The sequence below is a fragment of the Diaphorina citri genome, unplaced genomic scaffold (assembly GCF_000475195.1).
Source record: "Diaphorina citri unplaced genomic scaffold, Diaci psyllid genome assembly version 1.1 scaffold620, whole genome shotgun sequence".
Taxonomy (NCBI): Eukaryota; Metazoa; Arthropoda; class Insecta; order Hemiptera; family Psyllidae; genus Diaphorina; species Diaphorina citri.
The window spans coordinates 164,434-183,114 of record NW_007378053.1 but is presented as its reverse complement, the minus strand read 5'-3'; the positions used below and the strand labels follow the sequence as shown (position 1 = coordinate 183,114).

The 18,681-nt window shown below is 39.2% G+C and overlaps 2 protein-coding genes across 2 annotated transcripts; both read right to left on the bottom strand.

Moving 5' to 3' along the window:
- Positions 1-41: 41 nt before the first annotated feature.
- LOC113468005 (ubinuclein-2-like) lies at positions 42-3,329 on the bottom strand. Its single transcript, XM_026824601.1, has 4 exons — positions 3,143-3,329; positions 2,894-3,024; positions 1,297-1,455; positions 42-102 (listed from the first exon to the last, which is right to left on the bottom strand). Exons 1-4 carry the CDS (start codon positions 3,260-3,262, stop codon positions 42-44), a joined length of 471 nt encoding a protein of 156 aa, XP_026680402.1. The 5' UTR covers positions 3,263-3,329.
- A 4,445-nt stretch (positions 3,330-7,774) lies between these two features.
- Positions 7,775-14,380, bottom strand: LOC103510592 (yemanuclein). The gene is made up of 6 exons (XM_026824600.1): positions 14,122-14,380; positions 11,071-11,236; positions 9,960-10,126; positions 9,042-9,206; positions 8,687-8,950; positions 7,775-7,822 (listed from the first exon to the last, which is right to left on the bottom strand). Exons 1-6 carry the CDS (start codon positions 14,287-14,289, stop codon positions 7,775-7,777), a joined length of 978 nt encoding a protein of 325 aa, XP_026680401.1. The 5' UTR covers positions 14,290-14,380.
- Between the last annotated feature and the right edge of the window lie 4,301 nt (positions 14,381-18,681).

The window sequence follows — 18,681 nt, the reverse complement described above, 5'->3', positions numbered from 1 at the left end:
ACGTAAGAATCTATCAGTATATTTAAAGTTACTCACCATCTTCAGTCTTTGGAATACTGGAGCAGAATTCCCGGCATCACAGCGTCTATTTTCAATTTCAACCTGTGAATAAAGTTGGGCAGAAAAAATTACACATGAATATTTATCAATTTCTAAGACTTTGAAAATTATCTATTAATGAATTAATGTCTTACTACTTCCTAGACGAGTTGACACTATGCTAAAATCGCTCACCATCTTCTTTTTCTTCTTCTCCTCTTCGTCTCTCTCTTCTTCCTGTCGCCGATGCTTGCTGCCAGGGTGTTCTCCCTCTCCCTCAGTCTCTTCTCTCTCTCGTTTCCTCTTCTTCTTCTTTTTCTCAGTCTTAGTCGAGTGTCCCACCACGGACTCTATCGTGCTCAAAATCGAGTGATCTGTCTGAGAGGGGGTCTTGACGTTCGCCGCGCTACTCGGTTTTCTTTCGTTCTTGGCGTTTGCGACCGCGGGTCTTTCGCGGCTAAAATCGCGGGAGCAAAGAGACTTCATCAATTTTATACTAGCAGTCCCAAGGCTTATTGTATTTTATCTCTGTACTGTACTAAAAATGGTAACACTAGATTCCTCAATGTTCTTCTGAAACGTCTGATTAATCGAACAAAATTTTACCTCGACGATTTTTTCCCCTCAAACAGGTTGCCCAATTTAAAAACGAGTAGAAGAGTACATTTCTAATTTAAAACATTTTCCTTAATTTCAGATCTCTTTTATACGCTGCTTGTTAAGCCGTATTTTATTGTGACTTTTTTTAGTCACCTTACGAAATTTCTCTTTGGACTGGCAACGAGTGTGGTGGCGCCATTACGTCCGAACAAAGAGAAATTTCGTATGATGATTAAAAAAAGTCACATAATAAAATACGGCTTTAGTCAGGAGGCGGAGAAGAGTACATTTCTAATTTAAAACATTTTCCTTAATTTCAGATCTCATACGCTGCTTGTTAAGCCGTATTTTATTATGACTTTTTTTAGTCACCTTACGAAATTTCTCTTTGGACTAGTTTGGACTGGCAGCGGGTGTGGTGGCGCCATTACGTCCAAACAAAGAGAAATTTCGTATGATGACTAAAAAAAGTCACATAATAAAATACGGCTTTAGTCAGGAGGCGGAAAAACTTACTTCTTGATTATTCCCTCCAGCTTTTCTTCCTCTTTGTCCACGGGTGGCGCCATTACGTCCAAACAAAGAGAAATTTCGTATGATGACTAAAAAAAGTCACATAATAAAATACGGCTTTAGTCAGGAGGCGAAAAAACTTACTTCTTGATTATTCCCTCCAGCTTTTCTTCCTCTTTGTCCACAGACATTTTCCTCGCTCTCTTGATAAGCGTATCTTTGGAGAGAGGGAGAAATGTGCCTATGTGCGCATACACAGCATTCTTGTTGGCACTGGAGATTGTTCGACACCGCGCTTCCAATCTAGAAGGGGAGAGGAAGCAGAAGGATATTAAAATCAAATCAAATTCAAATTATGAATAATTTGAAATAAAATTACATTGTGAATTATTTGTGGTCAAGCAGAGCCTTTTCGCAAATTTAGTGGAGCTATGTGCGCATACACAGCATTCTTGTTGGCACTGGAGATTGTTCGACACCGCGCTTCCAATCTAGAAGGGGAGAGGAAGCAGAAGGAAATTAAAATCAAATCAAATTCAAATTATGAATAATTTGAAGTAAAATTACATTGTGAATTATTTGTGGTCAAGCAGAGCCTTTTCGCAAATTTAGTGGATACCGCGCTTCCAATCTAGAAGGGGAGAGGAAGCAGAAGGATATTAAAATCAAATCAAATTCAAATTATGAATAATTTGAAATAAAATTTTTTAATGGCCTGTGGCAGCAAGTGTGGACGTCCAAAGCGGAATCTCTTTGGTTGAAGCTAAGAAAAGTCACATAATAAAATATGGCTATACTTACAGGGTCCGACTGATGATACGGGGGGTGTGAGGACGGACTGGGGGAGGGGGCAGTGACCTTGGCGTTATCCTGCAGGATCCTCTGCTTAAGACTAAGCATGGCTCCACCCCCACCCTTAGTGGTCACAGGGGACGTAGCCTGTTCCCTGTGGAGGGGGGTGGGGGGCTGTGAAGGAGTGGGGGGAGGGTCCCGGTTAATGGGTTTGGAAGAGAGGGGAGAGACAGATCGGTCCTGCTGTTGAAGAGAGATGAAGTTGTGTTATGAAAATGTCGTGTAAAATGTAATATACCTAGTTGAAAAAAATTGAAAAAAAAAAAAAATAGAATATTGTTTCCCCGGGCGGGAATCGAACCCGCGACCTAGCGCGCCAGACGCGCTACCCTCCCAGCTAACTAGTCTGGATCAACAATATCAGAGATCGTTTAATTGTTTTACAAGTGAAGAAAAAAATTCCTTCTTCTGACGTGCAACTTTCGATAAGGTGCTACAGTTCAAAATCCCAAACACCCCAAAAAAAAGGAGGCACCCAAATTGCAACTTACCAAAATAATGATAACTGCATAGCACAATAAACAACAACCTTACTTAAAAGCGGCAGTAAGCACCTATACCTACTATTCAATTAGAAAAGAAAGACATGCAAGAGACAAAACTCAAGAACTCAAGATAAAGTTTACTAAACGAAGGACTACGAGCACACAGAGCTGAAAAAAAACTTTGACCCCACCGGGAATCGAACCTGGAACCTCGGAACGGCTGGCTTCCTCCTATCCTTATCCCGCCCTTCTCCTCTATTCAATTTTAAGACGATAAGACCTCAGGAATTGAAGTTTTTTTCTAGAACTACCTACTTAAAAAAAAGTTGGACCGATTGCAATACTTCAATGGCCTAATGGTCACTATCCCAGACATTGTAAACAACTTTTCATTCAATACTTACTCAATCAGCAGATCATTCACATCCTGAGGGAACGTTTTCCGGCTGCTCAAATTGCTGACTTGGTTGGCCACCAGTCTGAGGGCCGTGATAAGGTCCCGAATGCTGTCCGGGAGGGTTTCAGGGATTTTGAGATCAGTGGGGGGTAAATTGGGGGTCATATTAGGAGTAGTGGGGGCGCTTCCCTCTTGATGTCCGTTGATGAGAACAGACTCGGAGGCGGAGGTGTGGATGGGTTTCAGGGATTTTGAGATCAGTGGGGGGTAAATTGGGGGTCATATTAGGAGTAGTGGGGGCGCTTCCCTCTTGATGTCCGTTGATGAGGACAGACTCGGAGGCGGAGGTGTGGATGGGTAACACGTCGTCTGACATGTCCACGTCTTCGGATGTTGGCAGTGAGGCTGGAAGGAAGAGTGGAAGAGACGTTTGGGTCAAACGTTTTGGATTACATTGAAATGGGGGACTTTTCTAAGGCTAACCACACAGTATCATTTAGATCTGACAGGTACGGCTGAAAAGGTCCGATTGTCAGGTCTACCTGATAGTGAGTGGCTGACCTAACGAAATTCCTGTGTGCGGAGTCCAGTATATGTAGGACTATTGTACCCATAGTCCAACATTAATTCAGAGGATTTTTTCCCCCCTGAAGCAATCCAACAGCTGATTATAGGCTGGACTAAAGATATCAGCACACTCCTGAAAGTTAGGATCAAAAGACTCAACACAATCTACATAATATGAACACAACTAAATCTACTCAACAAAACAAGAAAATGTACTTACCAAGTAGGAAAAAAACATTAAAACATTACTTAAAACCAAAAGGAACATGAGAAAATAAAGCAAAAATTAAACGAAAAGGGAACTAATACAGACCAGGCACTACGAGTCTGAATACAAAAACGATTGAAATGGACCTAGTTAATCAGCATTACTCAGGGATCAGGGACAAACTCCAAAACCAAAGAAAACAATCGAATGTACAAAACTAAACACGTCCTCTGACATGTCCACGTCTTCGGATGTTGGCAGTGAGGCTGGAAGGAAGAGTGGAAGAGACGTTTGGGTCAAACGTTTTGCATTACATTGAAATGGGGGACTTTTCTAAGGCTAACCACACAGTATCAGGTAGATCTGACAGGTACGGCTGAAAAGGTCCGATTGTCAGGTCTACCTGATAGTGAGTGGCTGGTCTAACGAAATTCCTGTGTGCGGAGTCCAGTATATGTAGGACTATTGTACCCATAGTTCAACATTAATTCAGAGGATTTTTTTCCCCCTGAAGCAATCCAACAGCTAATTATAGGCTGGACTAAAGATATCTGCACACTCCTGAAAGTTAGGATCAAAAGGCCCAACACAATCCACATAATGAACACAACTAAATCTACTCAAACCAAAACAAGAAAATGTACTTACCAAGTAGAAAAAAAACATTACTTAAAACCAAAAGGAACATGAGAAAATAAAGCAAAAATTAAACGAAAGGGGAACTAATACAGACCAGGCACTACGAGTCTGAATACAAAAACGATTGAAATGGACCTTGTTAAATCAGCATTACTCAGGGATCAGGGACACATTCCAAAACCAAACAAAACAATCGAATGTACAAAACTGTTAGGTAGACTATGAAACGCAAAACAAGTAACGAAAATCGAACAGTCATGGCAAAAAAGGAGAACTTTTTTACCTAATAGTTTTAAATCAGAAAATCAAAGGGGAGGGGGGAAAACAAAGTACCTAATTCAGGAAACCTATGCTCGAGAACATACTTTGAGATAAGGTAATCCAACGGAATGGAGCGATCTCATTGGAGAATCTCCATCCAAAGTATAAAATTAACCAATCAGACATCAGATTATCTGATTCAATTCGAATAAGCAATACGAGTGGAGAACTTTTTTACCTAATAGTTTTAAATCAGAAAATCAAAGGGGAGGGGGGAAAACAAAGTACCTAATTCAGGAAACCTATGCTCGCGAACATACTTTGAGATAAGGTAATCCAACGGAATGGAGCAATCTCATTGGAGAATCTCCATCCAAAGTATAAAATTAACCAATCAGACATCAGATTATCTGATTCAATTCGAATAAGCAATACGAGGGGTCAACTTAATTCAAAGTAGAAAATTGACCAATCAAATTGATTAATTACACTGGATTAGCTTCCTCAAAGTGTGATCAAGGGAAGTAAGGTAGAAACACACTACCATCGCGTCACGTGAACTCATGGGGGGTCAGAAAGATAAAGTTAAAAGTTTTCCCATAATATTACCAGTGACCGGCAGCCGGCGGGCGCCGCGCCGGCTCCGCGTGATGAGTCGTGTGCAATCAATTTGGCAACACTGTAATGACTGGTGTGAGGTGTGCAATCATCGACAACGAAAATGAAGAACTTCGACAACGAATAAAATTTCCCTTCCTCTTTCCTCTTCCTTTTTCCGTATCGTGATGAGTGATCGTGACACGTGACTATCATGAGTATCGTGATTTCGATTTCGTGATCATATCGTGATTCGTGCTTGTGCATGTGGTAAATGGTAAATGTTAAGGTATTTTATTTTACCTTAAAGTTCTATCTAGTAAAACAATATGCAGTGTGCAGACTGGAGACGGAGTACTTGGTATGGAGAGGGAGAGAATGGAAAGTGAATGGTGAAGATGATCTCAAGAGGGAACTGTAACTGCTAAGATCTTATCGTCCCGAAATCGAAGAGAGAAGGAAGACAGGATAGGAGAAAGCCAGCCCTTCCGAGAAAGAACCCTACCTGTTTGGGATAAAATCCGCCCCGAGCGGGCATCTAACCCGCGACCCAGCGCTCAAAAGGATAATCAGATATTAAACTTGATTACAGTACTTAAATCGTATTGGCTGCAGAAAATGAAATTCTATTTTTGGCCCGGCCATAAGAGGGTTATAGATCAAACATTTAGCAACTAATCCAATATCATTATAGTTAATCTACGCAAAACAGAAGGCAAGGTTATTCTCTTAGCAATCTCTACCCTAAAGGGTAGATGGTAAACGGATTTTTCCAAGCTAGGCAAATTTAGGGTTATATTCCAGCAATAGAAGATTTTGTTAGCTAGCCATTATACGTTACTATAGGCTCGTATGCTAACTTCTTCTATCAGCTGATGGGCAGGTAACAAAATTTTCCATTGGTGAAAACGACCACATATTCCATAAAAGTGTGACGTTTTGGCAACAAACATTGGAAAAAATGGAACTCTACTCTATTTAATTTACTGAGAAAGTCGTAAATGAACTTTTCTTCAAAAATGAGCCAATCAAATTATTATTATTATTATTAATTTACTTTTTTGAAGAGGTTTCACAGAGGGAACTGTAACTAACTGCTAAGGTCTTATCGTCCCGAAATCGAAGAGAGAAGGATGACAGGGTAGGAAAAAGCCAGCAGTTCCAAGAACGAACATTATCCGTTCAGGATAAAATCCGCACCGGCCGGGAATCGAACCCGCGGCATAGCGCTTACAACTTTTCTTTGAAAATTAATTTGATAAATCGCCAATCATGCAATATTTGTGGCCAATTTCACGTCATCACTTGAGGAGTCCATGCCCCGAACAACATTATCTGCTATTTGTGTACCTGTGTAGTGGCATCTAGGTTTAAAGATCTGGCTAGATCGATTAGAGGAAGATTGACTAGGGGGAATAATGACAGAGTGTGGAGCAAAACCAGACTCCATCAGACAAGTGCCTAGAATGAAACGAGGCCAAGTCTCAGAGTGGGTGGAGGGCAGGGGGGGGGAACACAAAATACACTGGCTGACAAAATTAGAGGAACGCTCCTATTTTTTGGGTCTCAAACTGTTGTTCAATGTTGCATTTTTTTTTTTTTTTTTTTTTTTTTTTTTTTTTTTTTTTTTTTTTTTTATTTTTTTTTTTTTAAAGATTATAAACTTATTCCACAAGAGCATACCGACGACTTGCCCACGTGACTAAAAATGAAAAACAAGGATCAGTTTTATGCTGGAAATGCTTGTTTTTGGAGATACATTTTAACGTGACTTTTTTTTTTCTCGATATTTTTTACGCCATATTTGAACCAGGTGCTTTAGAAAAGAACAAGAATATTAATTTACTACTTCTGGTAAAAAAATTGAAAAATTTCTTTGGCGACCCGACCGGAACTTTTTAAAAATACTCTGTTGAACGAGGTAACCAGTGTTCCCGTATAGAGGGTAACAAAAGAGTAACGTAGCGAGTAATCACATTTGAGGTAATCTCTGTGGTTGTGTTGGTTCCCTATAGAGGGTAATAGAAAGTAACTAGCAATTACCTTGGGTTACATGAGGAGTAGGAGTTGATGTAACAGCAGGGGACAACCTCATAGAAAACTGAAACAAAATGCAAGCCAGTAGGTACTCAAGTTATTGTTAGCATAAAACAAGCTCACCCCTAAAGGGAATTTAGAAAAAAAAAAAAAAACCTAAAAGTATTAAAAAAAACGAGGGTAAACTTCAAAATTTTCTGAATATTCCACTGTCATCCAGAATACATAAGCCTGCAAAGTTTCAAGTCAATGAGCCAAGTGAAAGTGACTTTTGACCCATACGAGTACATGCCAGAGACCTTACTAATATACATAGCGTAATGTAGTATCTAGCTACCTAGTAAACTCGTTAATCTTGAATGGAAGTTGAAAACCATGTACAATGTAAAGCCTGCCGTTTCTTGAACCTCATCTATTAAGGATAATGTTCGTCCCGGGAGAGGAAGACAGGATAGGAGAAAGCCAGCCATTTTGAGAACGAACCTTATCTGTTTAGGATAAAGTTTGCCCTGGGCAGGAATCGACCCCACTTCTTCCCCCCTCTGAAACATGGCATACTTTACCTCGGATGGAGAAGGGCTATTCATCATTAACTGTTCGGATTGGAATGTTTGCATTTTCATGTCTCTGGAAAGCAAACAAAGAAAGAAAAATCAGCTAAAAATCACATTTGAATTTGAAGTTTTGACTCCAAGAACCAAGGGGAACAAAAAGTATTGAACTGAAAAAAGGCTGGGTAAATGAATAGAATACCTTGTTTATCCTGCTCGAATGAGACTAAAAAGTCCCTTACAAGACCTTATTTAGACTGCGGGTGTAAAAGAAGTTTTCAGTCTCATCCCAGCAGTATAAATGAGGTATATTCTATTTAGGTACCCCAGCAGTCTAAGATCTCGTGTAGTTTATGGGTTCAATATGGGATATGGATTAATGTGAGTAGGCGGGTAGCTTGTGGTCGAATAGAGCGAAAAACTCCCATGACTAAAGACCTTGGGTGGATTTCACCAATATTTTTTCAGCCCTTGGAAGGCCTGTCAAGCTAACAACCTGTTAAGATCCATTTGATTTGTATAGGCTTAACAGGGCTGCTAAGCTAACAGGCTGTTTAGGGGCTAGAAAATAGGTTGGTGAAACCCACCCTCAATACTCAATATTATACAATGACGTTAAACCAATTTAAATTTCAAAAAAAGTACCACAATTGTTTGGTTCATTTTTTTTTTAAAAAAAAAAACGGAGCAGCGATGGCATCGAACCCGGAATTTGAACATAGGTCTCCTCCAAAGATTTAAAAGTTAGCCTTTTTCCTTTCTCAAGTGCAATTTTCACACTGATGATGCCAACAATGGCGAAACAAGTCTGCCTGTCTAAATAAACAATTAAACCCCAACCCCCCAACTGTGAAGAGTATAAATTACTGGTGTTCTTCTTCTGAAGATAAATCTTTACAAAGTCACGTCAGAATCTATCAGTATATTTAAAGTTACTCACCATCTTCTTTTTCTTCTTCTCCTCTTCGTCTCTCTCTTCCTCCTGTCGCCGATGCTTGCTGCCCGGGTGTTCTCCCTCTCCCTCAGTCTCTTCTCTCTCTCGTTTCCTCTTCTTCTTCTTTTTCTCAGTCTTAGTCGAGTGTCCCACCACGGACTCTATCGTGCTCAAAATCGAGTGATCTGTCTGAGAGGGGGTCTTGACGTTCGCCGCGCTACTCGGTTTTCTTTCGTTCTTGGCGTTTGCGACCGCGGGTCTTTCGCGCACCATCTGTCTGAGAGGGGGTCTTGACGTTCGCCGCGCTACTCGGTTTTCTTTCGTTCTTGGCGTTTGCGACCGCGGGTCTTTCGCGGACCACCCCGTTGGCTTCGGTTTTGATTTCGTCTTGGTCGTTTTCAGTCTCGTCAGATCCCTCCGAGTCTTCGTCTTCATCTTCTTCGTTTTCATCTCGCCCGGACTCTTCGGCCTCGCTAGATTCACCATCTTCTTCCTCATCACTGCTCTGTATCACATTCACCGTGCGCTAGAAAAAGACAAACATTTATTTCAATGTTTTTTTTTTTTCTTCAAGATGTTTGATAAAGGGAACTGTAACTGCTAAGGTCTTACGTCCCGAAATCGAAGAGAGAAGGAAGACAGGAAGATTCACCATCTTCTTCCTCATCACTGCTCTGTATCACATTCACCGTGCGCTAGAAAAAGACAAACATTTATTTCAATGTTTTTTTTCTTCAAGACGTTTGATAAAGAGAACTGTAACTGCTAAGGTCTTACGTCCCGAAATCGAAGAGAGAAGGAAGACAGGATAGGAGAAAGCCAGCCGTTCCGAGAACTGACATAATCGGTTCAGAATAAAATCCGCCCCCGAGCGGGGATCGAGCCCGCGGCCTAGCACTTACAAGGCAGAAGCGCTACCAAAAAAGCTCATTAGGCTGACTTCAAGGAGTTTTACATCGCTGTAAGTAGACTGTTACGATGGAACAACTTGTTCTAAGCTGACAGTCTAAATAAAGCAATACTTGTAACGCGTCACCCATCCAGGGCGGGAATCGAGCCCGAGACCTAGAGCTTACACGGCAGGCGCGCTAGCCTCCAATCCAACAAGGCCGGTCCTTTCCTTACGATGGAACAACTTGTTCTAAGCTGACAGTCTAAATAAAGCAATACTTGTAACGCGTCACCCATCCAGGGCGGGAATCGAGCCCGCGACCTAGAGCTTACACGGCAGGTGCGCTAGCCTTTCAATCCAACAAGGCCGGTCCAACTTATGTTTTACCTTTCCAATTTTCCCGATCACCTCTTCAGGGATATCAATACGTTCCAGCTCCAAGTTGCCTCGATTCAAATAGTAGCCGCCATGTTTAGGTAGCAGATCCTCGGATAACTCATCGTTGTAAGCGTCCGTGTTGTCTATGAATGAGTCCTCTTCATCATAACCCGCACCTGAGAACAATGGACAAATCATTAGACGGTGTGTCGGCATATTCCATAAGAGAAATAACACTAAAAATGGGTTTTGAAATGAATGAGAACACTTGGCTTTTTTTGGTGAGAGGTATGATATGATGATTGATTGACTGATAAATTATATTGGAGAAAAAAATTCGAGAACAAGTTCTCTAACACAGATCCCAGAAAAACTCTGACCTCAGGCCCTCTCCTCTATAAAATCTTGGATACGGCCCTGACCTCTGGTTGTAAGCGTCCGTGTTGTCTATGAATGAGTCCTCTTCATCATAACCCGCACCTGAGAACAATGGACAAATCATTAGACGGTGTGTCAGCATATTCCATAAGAGAAATAACACTAAAAATGGGTTTTGAGATGAATGAGAACACTTGGCTTTTTTGGTGAGAGGTATGATATGATGATTGATTAACTGATAAATTATATTGGGGGAAAAAAAAAATAAAAAAATACGAGAACAAGTTCTCTAACACAGATCCCAGAAAAACTCTGACCTCAGGCCCTCTCCTCTATAAAATCCTGGATACGGCCCTGACCTCTGCCACGGACGACATTCCAGATTTTCTGGTTCGTTTCCCGATAATAACACTTTCCCTATAACGCAGATCAAGGCAAACAGCGAAAGAGTGGCCTACAGTAAAAGAGAAATTTGAAGCTCCCCCTCCCCTAAATACAGCCCTGGTCCCTCTTCACGGTGGCCTAACTACGCCCTGACCTCTGCCACGGACGACATTCCAGATTTTCTGGTTCGTTTCCCGATAATAACACTTTCCCTATAACGCAGATCAAGGCAAAAAGCGAAAGAGTGGCCTACGGTAAAAGAGAAATTTGAAGCTCCCCCTCCCCTAAATACAGCCCTGGTCCCTCTTCACGGTGGCCTAACTGTGGCCTTCAGAGGCTCATCTCTTGATTAACTTACCCAACTGAGAATAGTTGTCTTTCTTCTGGGTGCCGCCATATTTCTGTTCGAATTTCTTGGCTAACTTGGCCAGATCATCATCTTCACCCTCATCATCCAAATCCAGACCGCCTCCATTTGTTAACCCGTTCTGAGCGCCATTCGTGTCCTTCTTCAGACGCTTTTTCTGAAAACAAAAGTGCAGGGTTAAAATTAACGTAGAGGGAACTGTAACTGCTAGGGTCTTACCGTCCCGAAATCGAAGAGATAAGGAAGACAGGTAAGGAGAAAGCCAGCCGTTCCGAGAACGAACCTTATCCCTTTTGGGTAAGTCATATAACCCGTTCTGAGCGCCATTCGTGTCCTTCTTCAGACGCTTTTTCTGAAAACAAAAGTGCAGGGTTAAAATTAACGTAGAGGGAACTCTAACTGCTAGGGTCTTACCGTCCCGAAATCGAAGAGATAAGGAAGACAGGTTAGGAGAAAGCCAGCCGTTCCGAGAACGAACCTTATCCCTTTTGGGTAAGTCATAAAAAAAACTGATAATTCAAGATACCGAAATTGAAAACAAACTTACTTCTAATTCCCATAAAGTTGAATGAACTACAAATTCTGTGAGATAAAACTGATAAGGATGATGATAAGAAAAATTTATTCACGATGAGCCGATGATAGAGAGAATAAAGAATAAACTAAGAAAACAATGTACCTACGAGTACGTACTTACCTATGTACTATGTATTATAATACCTTGGTGCATAATGTGTAGTATTACCTATGTTCCTATGTAGCATAACAAAATGAATGAATCGAGTACGTACTTACCTATGTACTATGTATTATAATACCTTGGTGCATAATGTGTAGTATTACCTATGTTCCTATGTAGCATAACAAATGAATGAATGATGAAGGAACGAACAATTTTTTTTTTTTTTTTTTTTTTTTTTTTTTTGAAAAAAGTCGTTCTCGTACTTTTCGTTTGTGAATTTTGTGATTGTGAAATGAAATTTTACTTTTGTGGAAAGGAAATCAAGAAAAATCCAAGGAAAGAAGCTACAATTTTACCAAAATGCTTCTTTGACTTTACACTAACAGAGTTTAGTTTCGTTTTATGCATGTCCTTTTAAAATGCTCTAGTACCTCCTGTAATGTAGACAGCCATCTGTGTTTTGGTAAGTCAGAAGTCAGTTTTGTTCCAGTCCTCTTACACACATGGTTTTCCTTTGTAAAAGTCCATAAATTTTCAATATGCAATCTTAATTTTCCATCTAGACAATCACATGCTGCTGAAATTTCCGAGCTGCTCTTAGGTTGGGTAGGGAGTGTGAGGAGCTGTGTGTAAGCACTAGGCCATGGGTTCGATTACCACGCAGGGCAGATATCCTGAACGTATTGTTCATTCTCAGAATGTTTGGATTTCTCCTATCCTGTCCTCTTTTTGATATCAGTCGCGCTTGGGTGATGTTTCAAAGTCATAGAGCAGGAAAAATGAGGACCAACGGAATTTTTCTTTTTCTTCTACGACTTCTAGATCCCGAGATAAATTGATTTAAAAAATACCGGTAAATTGTGAACTTTTTTATTGATTTCAGGTGAGCAATATTTTAATGAAGACTCCTCATTTTACCACAAAGATGTTTTATTTCCTACTGAATTGACAAGATATAATCAGGCAAGACTGATTTTAATTTTATTTTATATTTTACTGAGTTACTGACACAATGGAAGATTTATCTTTTGAATTGAATGCTCCTAAAAATCTGAAATGCAAGCAAACTGGATCTAGAAAGAGTGAGTATGATTTGTGATCATTATTTATTATCATAAATACCTATTTGTCTGGCTGAGGGACTTGAAACAGGGAGTAGACCCACCTAGCTGGGAGATTTTAAACAGGGAGGGTACCAGCCTGAAATTTCCCTTGCCAAGGAAATTGAGTGCAAACGGCATCCACTTGTAATTTTTTTGTAGCCAAAACTAAAAGTCACCCCAAAGCAATTACATTAAGTAAGGCTGATTAAGATTATTGAGAAGCTGTAAAAAAAAAAAAAAAAGAAAAAAAAATCTGTATATGGGAAAAGGTGAGGAGGAGGAAGAAGAAGATTATCTATCATATATCATAAATGCCAATGAATGCACTTCTAAGTAATTTGAAATCTTTACTTTTCTTATCTTGGTAAACATACTATTTCCTAGGTACCTACAAAAAAGTATTGAGTAAAAATAATTTCACTTCTGGTATAATAGGAACAATCAGAATTTGAAAATTCTCTACTGTTCAATAGTTATTGTAGGTGCAATAAATTACTTTCCTTGCTGAGTTGTGTGTACACTAAACCGGATACCGTACATACTTATTGTATTTATTAACCTATTCAATTATTTCTGTTCACAGAGTTTCCAGAGCTGTCATCCAAAAACAAGCCATGTGGTCAAGATAAGGAAAATAAAAAACCAACCAAGTCAATAAAGCTGTATGATCCAAACGAAGATATCAAAAAGTTTCTAAACAAAAAACCATCAAAAACAACCCTGCAGACTAAATCAAAGAACGTTGAGAAATCTAAAAAAGGAAATGTTGGAATTGGTGCAAGAAGTAAACCAGTAGCCAAGTCAACTGTAGCTACAGGTTATGTCAGTTCAAATGAAAAAAAGTTTCTAAACAAAAAACCATCAAAAACAACCTTGCAGACTAAATCAAATAACGTTGAGAAATCTAAAAAAGGAAATGTTGGAACTGGTGCAAGAAGTAAACCAGTAGCCAAGTCAACTGTAGCTACAGGTTATGTCAGTTCAAATGAGTCATACAAAATGAGTACTACATATGAGTTTAGTGGCAACAGTAAAGATGAATCTGCAAACTTGTCAGATGACTCCTTGGTTCAAATCTTTAAATCAAAACTGCCCACTTCAGTTAAAATTAATAGAATTTTGACTCCACGAATAAACAATTTAAAGGTAAGCTTGGGGCTGAATAGTTCCTCTGTCTCCCTTTCTTTTGGTAATTGGTTGGTATGATCAAGCATTTCTTGGTGTTATTAAAGAAATTTTAAATATAATTTTACTTACATCTAAAGCTGACTTGTACAGAGTTTCGTAGTTGAAACGAGAATACTCCTTGCTAGCTGGTTCTTCTACAATGGGTATGTTGATTCGAAAAGATCCTTTCCTCTTGGTTTTGATTTTTTCAGTATTGCTTTCGATAGTTGTTAAAGACACTCTTTTAGGATTAGACATTATTTCACCTCATTTTATGATGGAATAGAATATTTTCAAGAGGAAAATTTGGGAAATTTAAAACACTAATCTGAACTTTTCACACTGTTCACTTGAGACTTGAAAACAGAAAACAAATTTTTACCACATGTAAACAAAAATTAATTCCAAACACACCCCTAGATCGCGCTATCTAGGATTTTTTTACTTCCGCAAATCGAATCAAATATTATACCGGGTGTGAAAAAAGGCATGCAATGCTTTGAACTTGAATTTTTCTAAATAGTATTCGGGAATAATTGCGAAAAAAATCTGTATATCCCTGCAATTTTAGGGGTCAAAATACCCGAACAAGGCGGGAATAATTGCGAAAAAAATCTGTATATCCCTGCAATTTTAGGGGTCAAAATACCCGAACAAGGTCTGGGACATTCATATGGTCAACTGACTTCCAAGATCAAACGAGTAGAGAGGTGAAAAAGAAAAACTATGCAAATCACCAACACATATTTGAGAAAATGATGGAAATGGAAGGATAATTTTTTCTCACAAAATATCCCACGCTACAAAGCGAGCGAGAAGAGAGCTCCCCTCCTTTCTTTCTCAATGTTTCAGTTTCCCCACATCATGAACTAAAAGATATTTTACAGTTGGGTAGGAAATAAATACCTGTCCGAAGAAAATAGTTTACCTAATGAATAGCCCCATTTAAAACTAAACAAAAATGTACTTCAAATTTAGGAAAAACCCTCACAAAATATCCCACGCTACAAAGCGAGCGAGAAGAGAGCCCCCCTCCTTTCTTTCTCAATGTTTCGGTTTCCCCACATCATGAACTAAAAGATATTTTACAGTTGGGTAGGAAATAAATACCTGTCTGAAGAAAATAGTTTAGCTAATGAATAGCCCCATTTAAAACTAAACAAAAATGTACTTCAAATTTAGGAAAAACACTCACAAAATATCCCACGCTACAAAGCGAGCGAGAAGAGAGCCCCCCTCCTTTCTTTCTCAATGTTTCGGTTTCCCCACATCATGAACAAAAAGATATTTTACAGTTGGGTAGGAAATAAATACCTGTCTGAAGAAAATAGTTTACCTAATGAATAGCCCCATTTAAAACAAAAATGTACTTCAAATTTAGGAAAAACAATGCAAACAAACCAACTTTGGTGTTGAGAATTAAGTTCAAATTTGAACATCATCAGATCATCACATTGATTGGTTTTTATTTTTAATTGACATCCAGGTGCCATACAAGGGGAAATTTCCTTAAAGAGAGGGGGAAATTCAATACTTGTGGACACAAAAATTATTTTTCTAAAAGCCCAGACTATTTTTGAACTTTTTCTTGGTTAACGCCCAAGGTCCACGCCCGTGGACCTTGCAAATTTCCTTTAGCGGATAAAACAAAAACAACAAATAAATTGGCTTCACTTCACTGAAAAATATCGTATTTAAAAAAGTACCTCCATGGGTCCACGGCGTGGACCCGGGCGTTTACCGAGGAGGAGTTCAAAAATGGTCTGGACATTTAGCAATATAATTTTAAGATCCACCCGTGTGGACCTTGGGCTTTAAGCTAGTAAAACTTGAATTTTGGCTTGGGCGTGAGGAGGCTATATAGGGTCCCCATTATACTGTATACGAATATGAAGACATTTTACGAGCTTTCTATTTAATAATTAAAAAACGTGAACAGGGAAGTAAAAGACTTCTAAAAAAGGGTTTCCTTCTATGTTCATTTTTTTTATATATATATACCAAATTAAAGGGACGAGCCAATTAAACATGGCTAGAGAGCTAGAGAGCATCACCCCGGTGTATGGCAGGTGAAAAAAGATATCCTTTCTTTTTACATGGTTTTACTTAACTTGAGATCTCTGTTTCTAATTTGTTTGTTTGGGTATTTAGTTGGCCTACAAAAAGATAGACAGATACAAAGTAAGCATTAATAACACAAATACCATAGCATAGGTACAACCACTTCCAGTGAGATCACTTGTGATAAGACTCAAATATTCAAGATGGATGAAAAAGTACTTACTTACCTGACTTTGGGAAAAACTTATGATAACTCAAATATTCAAGATGGATGAAAAAGTACTTACTTACCTGACTTTGGGAAATAAGTATGTGGTCAATTACATATTACACCAACTAAACTTGGTTAAACATTAATTGCAAGCATAGTAATAAGTGTAGTTTTGGAATCAAGCACAACAACACACATAGATAGCTGTATACAATAAGGCAAACAACAAATATTTTCCAACTAATGGGTATAGAGGTTATCAAGCTTCAATAACAGCTTCTTCTTTTTTATCAATTCAGGAATAGGTAGGTGTAGGTCATTAAAAAAGGACAATAGCTGACAGAAAAGACAAATGTAAGTATACAGTTGAGAATTTCAAATTAAATTTAGGGACATCAGAATACCTAGGTGTATGAGGGGGAATTTTCACCGCTATTCAAGTAGAGAGGGTAATATAATGAGTTGCAATTAGTGGTGAAAAGACAAATGTAAGTATACAGTTGAGAATTTCAAATTAAATTTAGGGACATCAGAATACCTAGGTGTATGAGGGGGAATTTTCACTGCTATTCAAGTAGAGAGGGTAATATAATGAGTTGCAATTAGTGGGGGGTTTCAAATTGAGACAGCTTTATTTGGAGGGGAAAAGAAAATGGCTGAAGGTTAATCCTAAAGGTTTTGTAAAGGTTATCAACTTTGGAGGGATTAGAGAGAGGATATAAAGCCCAAGACATACACCTAGGTAGAGTCATGCCCATGCAATAGTTGATCAAGGATGTTTATATGATCTGCCCCAATGATTCCCCTTAGGTGATGAAATCTCATTAATATTGTTGTCCCCCTTGATTTTCCATGTTCTTAGTAGCCAAAATCAATGAAAATGGGTGTTTGGATGTGAATTGACTGATAAATCCTTCAAATAATCACTTTCCCCTGTATAGTTTATTCTCACTACTAAGAAGGTGAAGGGAAGTAGGTATGTAACACAACATCAGCTTGAGCAAATAATATAATCAATGAAAATGGGTGTTTGGATGTGAATTGACTGATAAATCCTTCAAATAATCACTTTCCCCTGTATAGTTTATTCTCACTACTACTTAAGAAGGTGAAGGGAAGTAGGTATGTAACACAACATCAGCTTGAGCAAATAATACTGTATTTAGTCAAAAGAGCCAGTGTTATTGTCTGTGGCTTGACAGGGCTGGTTTTGTCTCAGTTTTACGTCCTCCAGCGAGACGTTTTCCTTGGTAAAAGTCCATAAATTTTCAATATGCAATCTTAATTTTCCATCTAGACAATCACATGCTGCTGAAATTTCCCAGCTGCCCTTAGGTTGGGTAGGGTTAGTGTGAGGAGCTGTGTGTAAGCACTAGGCCATGGGTTCGATTACCACGCAGGGCAGATATTATCCTGAACGTATTGTTCATTCTCAGAATGTTTGGGTTTCTCCTATCCTGTCCTCTTTTTGAATAGATCAGTTGCGCTTACTTGGGTGATGTTTCAAAGTCATAGGGCAGGAAAAATGAGGACCAACGGAATTTTTCTTTTTCTTCTACGACTTCTAGATCCCGAGATAAATTGATTTAAAAAATACCGGTAAATTGTGAAAACTTTTTTATTGATTTCAGGTGAGCAATATTTTAATGAAGACTCCTCATTTCACCACAAAGATGTTTTATTTCCTACTGAATTGACAAGATATAATCAGGCAAGACTGATTTTAATTTTATTTTATATTTTACTGAGTTACTGACACAATGGAAGATTTATCTTTTGAATTGAATGCTCCTAAAAATCTGAAATGCAAGCAAACTGGATCTAGAAAGAGTGAGTATGGTTTGTGATTATTATTTATTATCATAAATACCTATTTGTCTAGCCGAGGGACTTGAAACAGGGAGTAGACCCACCTAGCTGGGGGATTTTAAACAGGGAGGGTACCAGTCTGAAATTTCCCTTGCCAAGTAAATTGAGTGCAAATGGCATCCACTTGTAATTTTTTTGTAGCCAAAACCCAATGTCAGCCCAAAGCAATCACCCTAGGGCTGATAGAGAGGCTGACGAAAAACGCCGACCCCGTCTGTACACGGGAAAAGGCGAGGTAGGAGGAGAAGGAGATTCTTTTTTGTATTCAATCCAAATACCATAGTGTTCTAAAGTCAGCTCCCATGGCGTAGTGGTCACTGCGCTCGCCTTGCACGCGGGAGACCCGGGTTCAATTCCCGGCGGGGTCAAGAAATTTGTATCATGCAAATAATTGATTCCGTGACTGGCTGTTGCGGGGCCCACTCAGCCTCGTGAGGAAAGTGAGTAGCTATGACATATAAATGCGCATAGCGACCGGTGCCAGCATGGTAGGTAAACATTGGATTTTA